Source organism: Onychomys torridus, chromosome 10, assembly GCF_903995425.1.
Source record: "Onychomys torridus chromosome 10, mOncTor1.1, whole genome shotgun sequence".
In the NCBI taxonomy this organism is placed as follows: domain Eukaryota; kingdom Metazoa; phylum Chordata; class Mammalia; order Rodentia; family Cricetidae; genus Onychomys; species Onychomys torridus.
Window position 1 is genome coordinate 9842242 of NC_050452.1, and position 17603 is coordinate 9859844.

At 40.6% G+C, this 17603-nt stretch overlaps 1 protein-coding gene across 2 annotated transcripts in view; it reads left to right on the plus strand.

Moving 5' to 3' along the window:
• Positions 1–7822: 7822 nt before the first annotated feature.
• The window catches only part of Ugp2 (UDP-glucose pyrophosphorylase 2), a 61756-nt gene continuing 51975 nt past the window's right edge, over positions 7823–17603 (plus strand). Inside the window, exon 1 of one of the 2 annotated variants that reach the window (XM_036201335.1) lies at positions 7823–8089. Coding sequence is in view for 1 of the 2 variants with exons in the window: in XM_036201334.1 (XP_036057227.1) it covers positions 8926–8944 (19 nt within the window). In the remaining variant the exon portion in view is untranslated. Of the gene's footprint in view, positions 8090–8488; positions 8945–17603 lie in introns of those variants that run through there. The other variant, XM_036201334.1, reaches the window with a different exon arrangement.

Sequence of the window (17603 nt, forward strand, 5' to 3'; positions counted from 1 at the left end):
TAAGTCTTCTAGGTATATACAGAGATATTTCAGATAGATAGGTAATCTTCAAATACTTCAAAGACCTACAGAATATGGCATTTAAAATATTTTTAAAATTTAGACTTTCTGGACAGTGAGACATGTCTGCTCCTGGCAGCACTGATTTACTTCAGAGAGGAGAATGGGCATTGAAGACACTTCATATGGAATTTATCTTCACCTTGGCAAAAATAGCCATTTGGGTAAGAAACTGTTCTTGCCTGGACTGCTCGATCAACTGGACATGCATGATTTATATATGAACTGTCCCCACAGGCTCATGTTGGAATACCTGGTCCTAGCTGTTGGTTGTTTGGAAAATCTTTTTGTAAGATGTATCTCTGTCCTTCCCCACTTGCCTAAAGCACCTTCTGATTGGTTTAATAAAGAGCTGAATGGTCAATAGCTAGTCAGGTAGAGGTTAGGTGGGACTTCTAGGGAGAGAGAGGAACTGGGGGAAGAATCTGAAGGGCAGAAGATTCACCAGCCAGATGTGGAGGACTTTGGATGCATGGTATTGAGGACAGATACTGAACCATGTGGAAGAATGTAGATTAGTATAAACAAGTTAATCTAAGTTTTAAGAGCAAGTTGGGAACAAACCTAAGCTAAGGTCAAGCTTTCATAATTAGTCAAAAGTCTCTATGTCATTATTTGGAGGCTGGCGGTCCAAAGAAAGACTGGCTATAGTTGGTGCTGTTGTGGGAGGAGGTGGAATCATTGGTGAGTGGAACCTCGTCAGAGGAAGTGAGCCAATGGGGGTGGGCCCTGATATTTACAGGCTGGTCTTGCTTCTTGTCCCATCCTTGCTTCCTATTCTGCTAAGGAGGTAAGCAAACAGCCTTACTTCTTCACCATCGTGCCCTCCCTACTGCGACGGACTGTACCCTCAGATCATGCGGCAAAAGAACCCTTCCTCCCTTACATTGCTTCTCTGCTTCTCGTCAGGTGTTTGCTCACAGCCATGAGCAAAGCAATGAACACAGGAGGCTATCCTCTTCTTCGCCTTGTGACGGTATAACATTGCTTTCTTCTTTTCTCTTCAGTATTCCTCTGACTATAGTTTAGGAGGAACTTGTGACTATATTTAGGATCCACTTAGACAATCCAAGGTACCTTCTCCATCTGAAAATCTTAAATCACATTTGCAAAATTCCCATTACCACAAATGGTAATATCCATAAATTCCAGAGGTTAGGAGAAACTGGATATCTTTAGGGATCACAGTGACTATCAAGAATTTGAAAGAACTGTCATTTGAAAATCTTGAGCATAAACTAAATGTAGCTTCTGAAACATAAAATATGATTTAGGGTCTGGAAAAATGGATCAGTAGGTAAAGGCTCCTGCTACCAACACCTACATTCTTGGAACCCACATAGCAGAAGGAGAGAATCAACTTTTTTGTCTTTTGAACTCCAAACACACACACATACACAGACACACATGTACACCTTAAAAAAAAATAAATGTTTAAAAATATGATTCAGAAAGATTAAATTTAGGTAGAGAAGTCCAAATTTATCATTTAAATATTTTAAAAAGATTTATCTATTATATGGATTAAGTATTTAATATTTCCTCTATTAATTTTCATTGTTATTTTAATGATTTTATATATTTAAAGAGCAAGTAATTCTTTTTTTTAAAGATTTATTTATTTATTTATTTATTTATTTATTTATTTATTATGTATACAACATGTATGACTGCAGGCCAGAAGAGGGCACAAGATCTCATTACAGATGGTTGTGAGCCACCATGTGGTTGCTGGGAATTGAACTCAGGACCTCTGGAAGAGCAGTCAGTGCTCTTAGCCTCTGAGCCATCTCTCCAGCCCAAGAGTAAGCAATTCTTTACCAAGTCTAAAGTACATGTTCAAATTTCCTCTGGGTTATCCCAGAAGTTCATATAAGCACCATTTTGTCTTTGTGCTATAATGAGATAAAGGTTGAGGAGTATAACTCTAGAGAATTTATTTTTAAAAAATGGAAAAAAGATGAGTTGGGGATATGAGCTAAGTTCCTATCTATTATGTGAGGAACTCTAAACATAATGTCTAAAATATATAATTCATGAAAGAAATATAACATAATATAAGCATTTAGAGATATAGAAATAATGATCACAAGACAAATATGGTTTCTTCAATAGTCAAGGCTGGAGTAAAGAAAGACAGAACATCGGTACTGCTCCTTTTGTGGGCATTCTGGGTACTACTCTGCTTGGATTTGTTTTTCAAAAGAGGTTTATCCTCATATTGAAATAAAATTCAATTTATGACATCAGCAGAACTTAGTATTTTTCCTATGGTCTTTCATCTAAATTTGACAACTCTCTTCCTTTTCCTTCTAGAGAGAAAAAAAAAACCATTACTTTTTTATTTCCTAAATCTTATTTAATGACATAATTGCCCAATTATTTAAGCCTTATCCAAAGATGATCTCTTTAATATCTAGTTAGTGAGGTGGATATAAAGTCTTAAACTCTCTAAGTTAGGAAACACGTTCTTTATTTTATACTTCCCACTGGTGCACTCACAGGGCATTTAAGAAGTTAGACAAGAGGTGGAAATGTGTGGAAAACCATCAAATCACATAAGTTTTTGATGGGATGCACAACAGGGAATCTTTAATGTGGTTGAAAGAAAAAAAATAGAATTAAACTGCATACTTGTCTACTTCATAGCATTTCTTTTTGTGGATTTCAAAGTCAGTAAGAATAATACAGTCAAATCACTTTGTTAAACTTGAATATAATATTTATTCTTAGTTTAGTAAGAAATGCGCTATTTCTTAGTGAGCTTTAAGAAATGTTTCTAAACTATGTTCACATAACAATCTATGTTTAATTAAAAGCCCTGGAAACACATACAGTATTTCTTTATGTTTATCCCTGGCCTGTGCACTAAAGGGAACGAATCCTCTGCCTCTAAAATCAAAAGGGGTCTAGAGCTACAGGTTGGTACTCATGACAGAGATACAGTTTCTCACCAACATGTTCCTCTCGGCATAGAACGGAAGAAGCATTAGACGCAGCCACAGTAAGACCCTCTCTCTTTAACTCACAAGGAGAGCTGGAAGAAAACTGCTGGTAACTGTCAACAAGCAGCAGAGTGGTCCTTAGATTTTCATGGACCGGATGACTTAAAACCAATGCTAAGACTGGCTTATCAACTCGTTAGATAACTATCTGGAATGTGACATGTTTTATTTTTTAATATCAGTTATTTGAAATAAAAGTTCGTGTTATGCTATAAAAGTTATTGAACTATTAGATACAGTTTAAAAGCAACTGTGAAAAAAATGAAAGCCTATGTCACAATTTAAATTCTCAACTTGTCTCAGCAAACTTCCTGATTCATTAATAACAGTGTTTGGCAACAGGAAATAATGAGGTCTTTCTTTCCCTCAAGTACTTGGAAACTGTATTCACTTTTAGACCACGCATTCATGAGTAGTTCATCTCATAGATATAATGTGGTATATTTTCCAGTTAACTCTGTTTAATTATATTTTGATTAAAAAAAATACCTTACCGTTAAATCTAGTCATTAACTAGCAACTGCTAACAGCAATCCCCTCTCCTCTTTCCCGTGGGTGGGCTCAGATTGAGATGGACAGATGGGAGCCAATACTGAGTGTGGGCAGTAGTCCAGTGGTTAGTTGTTGCCTAGACTCTTGGCTCAACTCTTCAGGCATGACATAGAATTTTTCTTTATACCATGTTTCTTTGAAATATACTGTATCTTCTTTTCTTTTTTCTTTCTTTCTTTTTTTTCTTTTTTGAGTACAGAGTATGAGGAAGGAATGATAAAAGTAAATAAATAATGACCACACACATTGCCTATCATATACTTTAGCAAATTGTAAATTACCCCATGGGCTGAGGATACAGCTCCATGGTGGAGTACTTGCCTAGTATGTGCTGGTAGTGGGTTTAATCCCCATTACAAAAAAAAACAAACAAAATCCCCCAAAACCCCACCTAAATCATCCCTTATTAGACAACCTCATAGTAAGTAGTTAATACAAATTATTAAGTCACCAAGACATTATATTTGCTGTTCTTATTCTTATACTTTGTCCCACATTCATATTCTAGGAGAAATCATTAGTTAAGAATCATTACTTCTGGGTTGGGGATTTAGCTCAGTGGTAGAGCCCTGGGTTCGATCCTCATCTTAAAAAAAAAAAAAAAAAAGAATCATTACTTCTAAATATTAATTAGTGGTCTTGACAGTAGAGACCAGGAAGCAGTACTATGAATTAAAAGATGGAATGGCACTAAATTGATCATTCAGTATACACGTACAGAATACTTGCCATGTAGCAGACACTAATGAAGAGGCCTAACAACATCAGTGCAGCAATGACAGGCTGCAGACTAACAGTACTGGGACTAGGCCTCACCATTACAACAACCAGGTAAAGCCACAAACTGTATCCTGAGGGGGACCAATCAGAATTGAGACAAGTTCTAAATGCTCTAGAACATTAAGGATAGCTTACATAATCTGTATATAGGCTGCCAATTTCCTTGCAGCAACACCAGTACCAGTCACTGACAAAACTCCTGTGACCTCACTCCTGCCCAGTCAGGAGTTCAACCCCCATCTGAACCAGAATTCCCTACCAGCCTCTTCCACCCCTATCCTTTACTCCTTAAAAACTCTGCTTCAACTGAGCTCGCAGCTCTCCCTCATCCAATTGCTGTGTCAGAACGGATGGAGAGCCCAAGCTAGAGCTCACAATAAAGGCTCTGCTTTTGCATTCGAACTTGGTACTCCTGGTGGTCTTTGCTGGGGGAGGGGGCTCATGACACGGGCATAACACTGATAAACGCTAAATCTAAAGAGGCACCCTAAACTATGCTCAAAAATAAAGGAGTAGGCATTTTTATTTGTTGTTGTATTTATTAGAATGTGTCTGTCTGGAAACTATAGCTGTAGCTATCTGCAGGGTGGTTGTTGTTGTTGTTGTTGTTTTTTTAAAGATTTATGTATTATGTATACAGTGTTCTGCCTGCATGCCTGCAGGCCAGAAGAGAGAACCAGATGTCACCAGATCTCATTGTGAGCCACCATGAGGTTGCTGGGAATTGAACTCAGGACCTCTGGAAGAGCGGCCAGTGCTCTCAACCGCTGAGCCGTCTCTCCAGCCCCCTGCAGAGTTCTTATGTAGCACGTATGAGTCCCTGAGTTTGCTCACAAAACATGAGATGAGTAAACCAACATGAGTCTTTCTCATTTTTCTATGGGGAAGTAGGAAGACGGCTGAAAACAATTAGAGGCGGAGTTCATATGATCCTTGGATAACAGCATAGCTCGCCAGAGGAAAACTAGCTTACAGGCTTCTGTTTTGTTATCTCACTTGACCTCTTTGTGCCTATATATTACTTCCCAGCTTCCCAGCTTCATCTTCCTTTACATTCCCCCTCCTACCAAGTTTCTAAAAAGGTTTGCTCTGTAAAACTCCCATTTAACAGGTTTCTAACAATGTAGATATTAACATTATGCACCCTTAAGGAATAGTACAGTAATCTACTATGGGAAAAAAGGAGCCAGAGTCTAGAGAGATGGCTTAGGAGTACCGAGCACTTATTCCTGCAGAGTGCCTGGGTTGGATTCCTAGCACCCAACACAGTGACTCATAACCTTGTAGATTCCAGTTCCAGGGTATCCCATGCCCTCTTCTGACCTCCACAGGCACCAAGCATTTACATAGTGCACTCAACACACTTAAAAGAAGAAGAAAAAATCATAAAAGAAAAAAAAAAGATCAAACAGAGATATGAGTGTGTGAGTGAGTGAGTGTGTGTGTGTGTGTGTGTGTGTGTGTGTGTGTGAATGTAAAGAGGGAACAAGTAATTGCTTTATGGTCCTGAAGAGCCTCGGGATTTGTTTAGTTTCCTTATCCCATGATTTGTCAAATGAGCTATTTTCCTCATTCTGAGAGAGTGGGAAACTCTACAAAGTCTCTGAAGATCTGGAATTTAAATTCAAGTCCCTTTCTAAAGAATTCCATTTGCAAGGCACTGTATGAAAATAGTATTTAGAAATGTGGTTTCTCGAGTGCAACTTGGCCAAGAACCAACCCCTGACTAGCTATAAATTTAACCACTTAAATAGTAGTGGTTTACTTTCTGGGGACTTTTTAGAAGTAGTAAATGCACAGCCTTCTTTGTGTCCTATCTCAATATTTAAAAACTTCTAAGTCAAGATGCCATTATTAGGAATTAGTAAATGTTTTGCTGGATTTAAAGTCCAATTTTTTTTTTCTCTCTCTAATCTTCTGTGGAAGTAAAAATAACTGGCCATTCTTTATATGTATATATATATATATATATATATATATATATATATATATGCCTGGTAAAATGAAAGATTCTCATCGCACTAATTATTTTTTTCAGGGTTACACTAGGAGCCCCAGGCCTTGGGTGCTATTTTCGTGCTAATGCTGACCCATAATCACAGCTCATTTAGTGCTGGAACAATTTCTCCACTGTTCAGAGAGAATTGAAAGTCTAAGCAAAATCTCCAATCTCCAAATGTCTCTATTAAACCAAAGACATTGGTTATTTAGAAACTTATTTGGGGGCGGTGGTAGCGCACGCTTATAATCCCAGCACTTGGGAGGCAGAGGCAGACGGATCTTTGTGAGTTCGAGGCCAGCTTGGGCTACAGAGTGAGTTCCAGGAAAGGTGCAAAGCTACACAGAGAAACCCTGTCTCGAAAAACCAAAAAAAAAAAAAGAAAGAAAGAAAGAAAGAAACTTATTTGGAAAAAATTATTTTCCCAGCTGAGATATTTGAGGGGACTAAGATTTTGGATTATGCACAAGCAACCTAGTCACTATCCTTTTCTGTTAATAACATTTCCATATGAACCCGAGTTAATAAGTTAATAATGAAAGCTCTTTTGTTTAGCGAGTAATTTAGAAATTCTCATTTACCTTGGCTGAACAACGTTGGTTACACAATGCATCAAACCTTTCTGGAAGTACTTGGTTTGAGGCACTTGAAAGGGACCTGACAACCATTGGTCAGGCTGGGTAAGGTGTGAATGCTGAGTGTGAGATACTCCCTGACAGGCAGTCTTACAGGCTTGTGGGTTAGCAAGACTAGCTGTGACTGGGCACATCTTGAGGAGTCCCCTCGCTGGTGCTGCTTTTAAGATCTTTCATTCGAGGACTTGCAGATCTATCTGTCATCAGGAGAGCATCTCTCGAAGGGTAAGAAGCCATTTCCACATTGGCTAGAAAAGTAACGCCCCATCACAACACAAATGTGCCCAGGAATGGGATCCCGGGCAAGGCGAGTATGTTCTTTATGAGGGGTGCCTTCATTTGGCACTTCCTTCGACGCCCTAAGTTCCTCCTCCTGCTGGTAGGCCACACAATCTGGCTTCTTGATGCTGGACGCCCTAGTTCTCCTCAAACCAACTGTGGGCAGGGCCGTCAGGTGCCACTGGGAAGGGCCTGGGGTCCCCGAGGACGCCGCGATGGGGAGCTCAGAATGCAGCGGCTAAGGTTTCCTCAACGGGCCAATATGGGAGGCGTGCAAACACAACTACACGCTGCAGTTCTCTCACACGTTCGCGGCATCTTCACTAAGCAACCACTGCCAAAGAGCCCTGCCCGGCCGCTACCCGCCTCCCGTGCAGCTCCCACGCGAGGATTCCCGCGTTCGCCTGTGCGCCCGCCTCCCTGGTGCCCCGCACGCCCCGCCCCCTGCCACCTCGGCGCGTCTCATTGGCCAGGCCCTGAGCAAACTTCGGCTCCCGACTGGCGGCTGCGCCTGTCGCTCTGAACGGAAGGGACATTTCCGCATTGGGGGGATGGGGGTGGCGGCTCCGACCCGAGGGGGAGGGGAGGCGTGTGCAGAAAGTGGGGGCTCCGGTGTCGGGAGGCGGCGGCCGGGTGGACACGGGCTGCGAGCGCTGGCGCCGGGCTCCGGGTGCTTGCGTGTGACGGGAGCGCAGAGGAGGCCGCCGCAGCCGCCCTCGCGCAGCCTGCGAGACTCGATCCCGGGCCCCCAACTTCCCAGCCGCCGAAGGGAGAGGAAGGTGGGTGTCACCGAAGGGGTAGGCGTGCGGGAGGGCCCGGGCGACCTCCGTGGGGGGTCCTGTTCGCAAAGGCGTGGCCGGAGGCCGAACGTGGGGCGTGGAAGAGTGAGGGGCGGGAGGGCCGAGGGCGTGTCGAGAAGGCCGGGCCTCCCGGGGGGTCCCGGAGGCCGGCCCCCGGGGGAAGGACGAGCTGGGCCTCGGCGTCCGCCCCCTCCCCGGCCCCGCTGCGTGTGCGAGGCCGGACACCCGAGGCCGCGGCCAGCTGTCTGCCGGGGTGCGGAATTCGCAGCGCCCGCCGCCGAGTCCGGGCTATTTATGGGCTGGAGAGAAGGTTGCGCTGCCCCTTCGCCGGCCTCCCCGCCTCCGGAGCGGCGCCCGGCGCCTGCAGCTCGCGGCTGGACGGCGGCTGGCTGGGGGCCGCGGGGTGCGGCCGGGGGCCTGCGGCAGTCCTGCCCTAGAGGGCGTGGAGACCGGGCGGGGTGGGGGCGGTGAAAAAGCCGCGCTAGGTCCGCCTCTTCATTGATGAAATTTAAGTTCGTGTGGTTTTACCTTTTCCGGAGACTCCAGTCTGGCCCCCAGTGGTGTCGGGATCGCTGAGTAGCCAGCAGTTCCTAAGCTGACTCGGTCCAACCAAGTTTCCGTCTTCTGGATTTTTTTTTTTTTTTTTAAGGCCAGTTTTTGGTCGTTTTGTACGAATATTTAAAAGTAGCTAAACATCGGAGGAGAAAGAACATATCGGTTGTTGTTGGGAAGGACGCGAGACCTTCCTTATAACGCAACTCCAAGAAATTGAAAATTATAAACCAGATTATTATTTTTTTTAATAAAACCCCGAAATGTCGAGATTTGTGCAAGGTAAGACATTTTGCTTCTTATCTCTTGACTGCTTCATCCGAATTTGGGTACTAGTAGTCTCCAGATTAGTGGGCAGTTTGGAACTGTAAATGTTCACTTGTGATGCCGTTTGCCAAGCCTTTTTGGTTAAATTGATATCTGAGCTGCTTTGCGCCGCTCACTGGGTTGGTGTTTCCTGTACGTGTATTCACGCCCCTGTGCCCTGCAGGGGTTCTGCCTCCCTAAAATCAGGTTTAATAGTATTCTGACTTAGCGGATAATGACCGTAGTAATTAAAACAGATTTTGACTGCTGATTAATTCTTGTTCCTTTCTTGTGGTCTGTGATAAGTTATCACTATGGAGAAAGGAAACCCAGAGTGCTAGGGGCAGGCAGATGGGTTTGCCAAGACTACTGAGGAAGCTCTACCGTTCTTCTCCACTTCTACTCTGTGTGTACGTGGACTGAGTGTCAGATTCATGTATTGCGAAATCAGGAGTAGTTCTGGAGTAGTACTGGAGGTCATTTCAGTCAGAGAAATGACTTTGCTGCAATGCTGTTTGCTTTTGTCTTTTCTTTTTAAAAATATTAAGAGATTACCATTTCTTTACATTGAAAATTACCATTGAAATTCAGTGTGTAAAGAAAGAAAGGGTTTATTTAGCAAATACCTCAGCTAGGCTGTGTAAGTGTGTGTGGTATACACGTTGCAATTGGTGCTGCCTTAAACTTCTTCTAACTTTATAAAATTTGCCTTTTGATGTGTACATAACTTTTCCTTCCAGACCCCAGGGTATGATAGCTTCAGCCATCTTGCTTAACACAGCTAGTGAAGTTTGCGACCGCTTACTGTGTAATGGTAGATGTGCCCTTTTTTTCTTTCTTTTCTTAGTTATGCTAGTGATGTCCATCATTTGACCCTGGGAATGAAAATGCCCTAATGAATTATGCCTCACTTTATTAACTCTTCCTAAATTTTGTATACTAGATTAAAAGAATCTGCCTGCCTGCAATATTATGGAAACAAATGGGACACTTATGCCTGCCTGCCATCACCACTAAGCTCATAAATGTCATTTTGTAATTATGTTTTGAAATTCACGATATGCTTTATATGTGGCTAGATATGCTTCTTACGTTCTAACTTAATATATGTTTTAAGATTAGGAAGGCAGAGATAGCCTAGAAGTTTACTGGTCTCCTAAGTACCATAAAGCCAGCATTTTGTAAGAATATGCTAGAGAAAAGCAAACAGATCGCTTCTCCTAGGAATTTAAAAAGTATTAAGCTCAAGATATTCCATGTAGTTAGTATTTTTAGGATAGCTTACAGAGTTGATGCACATTTACAGTTTTTGCTGTTGAGGCGATCTTTAGATTTCTAAATTAAGTATACCTAAGTGCCTGTGGGCATCTGTCTTTTTACTTTTTTATCCTCTTTTTTAAAGCCTGTTATTTTGAAATACTTCTACATTTTTCAAAATGTTGTACAGTTAAATTAGGAAATTAACTTAGTTGCATTAACTAAACCACAAACTCAATTCTGATTCCTATTTCCATGATGCAACAACCCAAGATCCCACATCTGATTTATTTGCTAACCACTTTTACTTGGAGTAGTAGCTTTCCTTTTAAACAGCAGTCTTACCCAAAAAGATGACACTCCAAATGTTTTTAATTCTATCATGCTGTTTCTCATTGTAGAATTTTTGTATTTTAAGTAGGAACCCTCTATGTGTTAACCTTGGCTACTGTTAGCAATGATAAAACTAATTGGCTAATTTCATAGTTGTCTACACACATCAATTTTCAAGTGTAAAAGTTGGAAAATTCTGTTTTTCAGTTTGTTTTTTTTTAAACCAATTCTTTGACCCCCTCCTCCCAGAAGTTACTGATGTTTCCTTCTGCTCACTGGAGCTCTGCTTATGCTGTTTGATAAGGAATGTGGTAAAGAGTGTTAGGGCTTCATGTATTGTCTCATTTAAGAAGAGCCACAGAGGTCCTTTCATATGACTGCACGGCTTATCAGTTATGTCTTGTGCATTAGGAAGCCTCAGATACGTGAGTTGTTTAAAACTTCTGTCCTTTTCAATGCCTTTTGTAGCTTCTTAAATTAAAGATTTTATGAGGCTGGAGAGATGGCTCAGAGGTTAGGAGCACTGGACCTGGGTTCAATTCCCAGCACCCACATGGCAGCTCACAAATGTCTATAACTCCAGTTCTAGGAGATCTGGCACCCTCACACAGACATACACGTAGACAAAGCAACAATGACATAAAATAAAAATTAATTTAAAAAATTTTAGGAATGGCCTAGTCTCCAAGTAGACTACCATTTCCTGTTGACAAAGATAACATATCCCTGGGGAAAATACAGTTTCTTGAAATTAGATATTCTGAAAGAGTTTGTCACAGCAGCAAATGCCCACAACCTAAATAAAATGTTCTATATGCTTTTAAGTAGGTTAGCCTAGCCTATATTTTTGGTGGTAGACTGTGACATACGTTAAATACTGGGAAAGATGAAAGGTCATAACTTAGATTTGACCCCTGTTACTGAAAGGTGATTTTAGACGCTTTTCTGAACCTATGTAAAATTGGATATTGGTGGTGCGCACTCTTAACCCCAGCACTCAGGAGGCAGAGGCAAGTGGATCTTTGTAAGTTCGAGGCCAGCCTGGGCTACAAAGTGAGTTCCAGGACAGTCAGGGCTGTTAGACAGAGAAACTCTGTCTCAGGGGAAAATGAAAAACAAAAACATCAAACAACAACAAAGAAATTTGGATATTGGACTGGGAGTATAGTTGAGTGATCAAGCCAGTGCTCAGCTTGGGTGAGGTATTGGATTCAGTCTCCTGTTCCCACCTCCTCCACTGGGGTATTAGTGCTTATGCCTTGGGGCTGTTGAGAACCTGAAATAGGGTGTTGTGTTAATTGACTGAGCTAGGTAAGTAGTGTGTGGCCAGTAACTTTAATAAAATGATGATAGCTTTTCACCTAGCATTCTTACCTGACATGCTAGCAACAGAAATACAGATAGACATTACTTGAAAGTTGTACATTAAAAAAAAAATACTAAACCTGTACAAGGCCTGAAGAGGAAGGCAGGACAGGGTAAAGCTTGGATGTTACAGGGGTAAATACAAGTTACATTTTTAAAGTTTAGTTAACATTTTTTTCCCTTGAATGCTCATGGTATGCATTGAATTATATTGGATTTCCCTTAAGGTACATACTCAGGGTTCAGTAGATCTGCGTGTTATGAACTATTCATTGAGAATGCATATCTTAGATGATGTGGAACTTAGGGATGCTATACTTGACTGGACTTCAAATCCAAGCACTACCTTTTTTGTTTGTTTGTTTGTTTGTTTTGTTTGTTTTTTTCGAGACAGGATTTCTCTGTGTAGATTTGGAACCTGTCCCGGGACTCGCTTTGTAGATGATGCTGGCCTCAAACTCATCCTCTGCCTCCGAGTACTGGGATTAAAGGTGTGCGCCACCACTGCCCTGCTAAACACTACTTTTTATAAGAAAATGAGGTATCTTCTTCCTCAGCCACTTAGACCATAAGAACCGTAAGACCATAGTGGGAAGTTTTCAGTTAATAAAAACACTTAATACTAATACAGTGGTGAGTTCTCCATATGTTAATTACCAGGCCAATGACGGCCTAAATTTCTTTGCATATCTGTGTTCTTCAGCCACTAAGTGGTACTTTCTTGTAGAGCCGGAAGCATATCAAGCTGCTGTATTCTGCCTATGAAATTGCTTGTCTAGCAGCCTCCACTTTTCTAAATAAGTGAATACTACCCCTTTCCCGCCTGTCATCTTTGTAGGTAATAGCATCAGCAGTTGTGGGGGTTTGCTGGGTTTTTCCAATGGATGCCATTTGGAATTTCCTTTTTGAAAAGTTCTGAGAACTGTCTCCCTTAATGTTTGGAGACTTGTAAATGGTAAAGAGACTGAGGTTGAATAGCCAGCCAGCCAAGGCTACTTTATATGCTTAAACCTGTAATTCTAGAAGTATTTTCACAATTGTGAATATGCCATTGTCTATCTAAGCTAGGTAAAAATGTCCTTTAGTCTTAAAATTGAAATCCGTATAAATACATCTGTATTGCTTAAAAATACCTGTGGCCTGTCAACATTCCCATTTGTTGGAATTTTTTAACTGTTGGTGATTCCTGTTGGGTAGATGGCAGGTGGCCAGCAAAGATTGCTGAGCTAATTATAGCTGAAGGATCTCAGATGAGCACAAGGGTGACTTGGTTGTCAAGGTCAAGCTTTGGCCTGGTTCTTCTCAGATCCTAAACCCTCTTGCTTATCACTGAAGTGACTAAGACATTTTTGTACCCAGGAGGGTTGTGGTATGAGTTAAGGCAGGAGTCGTGACAGCAAAGTATTGGCTATAGCACTCTCTTGAAAGCTGGAGATCAGAGTGGGTTATGTTGCTAGAGGGTGGGTGGGAACTGAGTTCAAGTCAGTCAGAGTTGTAAATGTGTGGTGAACTCAAAATGAAGAATTGGTCTGATAAAGTTCGACTGTCATGTTGTACTTTGAAATCTCTGTGATTAAATTCCCTTACTGAACCTTTCTTCTAAGTATATATAATTGATGATTTTCATTTGTGAAGGACTACTGAGGAGAAACATTGACAAAGAATATTAGAGAGATAAATATGAATGGGTACACCTCTTGGAAGCGCTGTTTCAGAATTCTGAAGAGACATCAAAGTTTCTGTAATAGAGTTTTTCTTACAGTATCGCGTCACAGAAATCATTGTATATGTGCATGTGTTGTTTTCTTCAGAGATGAATTGTAGCCAACTTAAAATAATGGGAGAACTTGTGATAGGAATATGAATTGGCCTGATAGTACAAATATTTTATATAGAAGAACATTCTACTATAGCTTTCCACCAAGCTTTATTTGGTACTTTTTGTACAAATGAAGGCATTATGAGTCAATAGTAATAAATACTTGGAAGTTAACCTTTTTTATTGGTGAAAAATGAATAAAAGATGTATTAACTTCCTATAATGCTATTCATCCCAAAATTGTTTTTACAATGGAGAAAATGGTGGTTTTGCTTCTGCATTTATACTCTTGAAATAAATTCTAACAATGTCAGACTGTGTTTGTATTGAGGCACTCAGATTTAAATGCGAGAAGAAGGATGGTTGATTTAAGCCCTTTGATAGTGTGGGATTCTTTAGAAACTGGAGGTTTTCTAAAGACTCTGGCCCTTTTAAAACAACCTACAATTTCTTTTCTAAAATATTCAATGGAACTTGGAGAAACAGTGTTTGAATTGTGAACATTTTTGGTCTTGTAGTAGATTGTCCCAGGCATAGTTACTATTAATTGAAATAGCATCTCTTAGATCTCTAAAATTCTATCAGACATAGATTTTTCTATTATTAACTCGCTAAATTCTTTGGAAGTTGGACTTGCTAAACCATCTCAAGAAAATTAAACTGTGGTTTTTGATTGAGCAACTTTTGTGTAAAAACTATAATACTGTTGTGTTTGAGAACTGTTTCCCAGTTCTCTTAATTGGAGATGCAGGCATCTCCTTTAGTTTGTTGTGAAGTAATTGTCTAAGGCTCCAATTCTGCCTCTGCCAATAGCTCCCATTGTTTATTTTTCTCAGTCATGGCCAAAAGAAATTGGTTGTGTCCCCCAGCCATTTTGACAATTAAGGATTGTTTCTGAGAACCACTGAGAAACAAGCTATGTTGTCTTACTTAGCTAAAACAACAAACTGTCTCATTTTCTCCAAACATTCCTGGATATTTTTATTGTTTTTTTTTTTTCCATAAATTAAGAGTTTCCCATTGCTTTGTGATTTTATTTGTGTCCTAAGGAAACAGTGAAAACTTGAAGTGGTCATGTTGTGCTTCGTTTACTGTTTACTGGTCACCAAATTGTAAAAGTACTGTTTTAGGGAACAGCTTGTTGAGAGCAGCTCTTCTTCTCCTGGGCCACCAAATCTGAAAAGCAGTGAGAGCTGCCGCCTCGGCAAAAGCTGACACAGTATTTTATTTGTGTTTTGATTTTGCTTAAAATTTTAAAGCTTTACGCATACAGAAAGACAGTTATATAGATATATGTACTGTTTTAGGCCCAGTTGTACTAATGGTTAAAAGAATAGCTTTGGGGATAAACTATTTATAGATTGCCTAATTTTTCCCAATTGCTCAGGAAACATAATATCTACGGAAAAGTAGAAGAGCGTCAGATGCAGCGAGAGAATGCTTTAATGTTTAGTTTTATTGTCTCCTGATAACAGCATGTGATAAACAGTTGGGTTTCTAGTTTTCTTACTGATTTGGTGGCATGCTCCTGGAGTAATAAACCATGTAAATGTTCTGAAACTAGGAGTTAAAAGAGAAGCAAGCAGGCTGCCAGACAATAGGACTTGGGTACCACTTAGGGAAATCATCCTGTCTAGGCTCATTTCTTTATCCGTGGGACTAACTGACCTTAAAGGCCTTTCCAGGCTTAACAGTGTATCAGAGTGTACACATAATCAAGATGTAAGACAGGGCTGCCAGGTAATTGATGGCCCTTGGTAACTTTATGTTACACTGCTTCCCCTTGGTGTGACTTTCTTCTCAGCTACTAACCCTAAAAATAAAGTGATACTATTTAACAAGGGTACTTTGAATGTTTTCCACAAGTGATAATTTATTCTTTAATTGAGACTTTTAAGAACTATTCTAGATTGGAGATGATTATTCTGTAGTGTAGCAATTGCTTAGTATGTATAAAAAAGCCCTGGAGTCAATCACTAGCACTACCAAAAGAATAGGCTGTATTGTATTATAAGAAAACAAGGTTAATTTTAATGAGAAGTCTAGTTTATTTATTCTCTAGTTTTGATATAAACAGAGCAATGTATGATTAGCCAAACTCTTGAGTATTCTCATGGTAGTGTTGTAACGTCTTACATCCTTTCATTGTTGTTGTCACAACTGGTTACTGGCCAGGAGTGCAGCCCCAAAGAGCACTTGCCTAATAGGAACAAAGCCCTGGGTTAAATCTCTGGCAGGCCTCGCCCCAAGCATTATTAAACATTCATGTGGATTCTCTCTCTCTCTCTCTCTCTCTCACACACACACACACACACACACACACACACACACACAAATACCTGAGTTGTATATGGTATCTGCCTATAATCTCATAACAGGGGAAGCTGAGGCAGGAGCATTGTCACAATTCAAGGGCTACCTGAGTAAAATAAAACAGCAGTAATAATAATCATTATTGCTTGCCTCACCCCAAGCACGTATTAAACATTCGTGAAGATCCTCTCTCCCCCTCTCTCTCTTTCACTCACTCACTCACTGAGGAACACATTTCTATAAAATCCTTTGTCAACTTAAACAATTGTGTGTCACTAGTCAGAATTATGTTGCATGTTTAAACTAATCAACTGTAAGAAGTTAGACCAATCTGGGCCTGGTGCCATCTCAGAAACAGCATGTCCTTCAGATATAGAATAAGTGACAAGAAGAACCAGGAGCATGGCTTAAATAAACATTAAAATAAATGAAATATTATCAAAGTAATACTGGCAGTGTTTGCCTATTAGAAATGCATATGTTCCCTACCCCAAAACTGTTGAATCAGCATGTCTGGGAGCTTGCCCAGGAATCAGTCTTTTAATTTTAACTAGCTCTCCAGGGTATTTATATGCAAATTAAAAGTTTTAGAAGGACTGTGATTTAGAAGTCACAGAGTAGGAAATTGTAGTCTTTGGACACTTTTAGTACTTTTACTAGCTATGACCATTCGAAAAGGTACCTCAGTCTGGGTTTAAGATATGCTTGGATCGTGGTCCTGATGGCTCAAGAGTTAAGAGCACTTGTTGCTCTTGCAAGGACCCAGGCTTAGTTCCCAGGACTCTCATGGAGGCTTACAACCATCTATAACTCCAGTTCAGAGACTCTGATGCTCTCTTCTGGCCCCTTCAGGCACCAGGCATGTACATTGAACACACACATGCAGGCAAGACACTCATACACATAAGATAAAATAAATACTTAAACATCTTTTTTAAATTGTAAGAAAAAAGAAATTTCTGGATCATGAATTTATATTTACTTCAGTAGACATTGAATATTCCACCAAATAAGGAAGACTTAGTACAGAGATGGTAATCACAAGAGTGGAGTGGTAGGCAGGTTGGTTAGAAGGCCGTTGTCCTGAACAGAAGAATGAAAAACGCTGGGGAAGATTAAGATATTATTAAAAATAGGAAAGATACTATAATGATCCAAATAAGTGGTTTTGTTACTAATTGAAGAGAACATGATGGCAGAGGAGGGAGGAGCCAGCCTTGTGGCTTCAGCTTTAGTCTGGATGCTTTAAAAAAATGTTAATGTTGTAGGGAGCAGGAAGGGCAGGAAGTGTAGTTTCGATAATGATTTCTGTTTTAGACACAACAACACTGAGTTTGAGGTACCCTGAATATCCAGGTATAAAAGACCTAGAATTGGTAGCAAAGGTAAGTCTGGTGGAGCTGGTGGTGGTAGGATTTGGATGAGAGGTACATACTTAAAAGCCACCAGTAAGCAGAGCCTAAGCGACAATGGCTCAGTGGGTAAAGGTGCTTGAGTACCACATAGTAGAAGGAGAGAGCCAGGTTCTGTCAGTTGTCCTCTGACCTC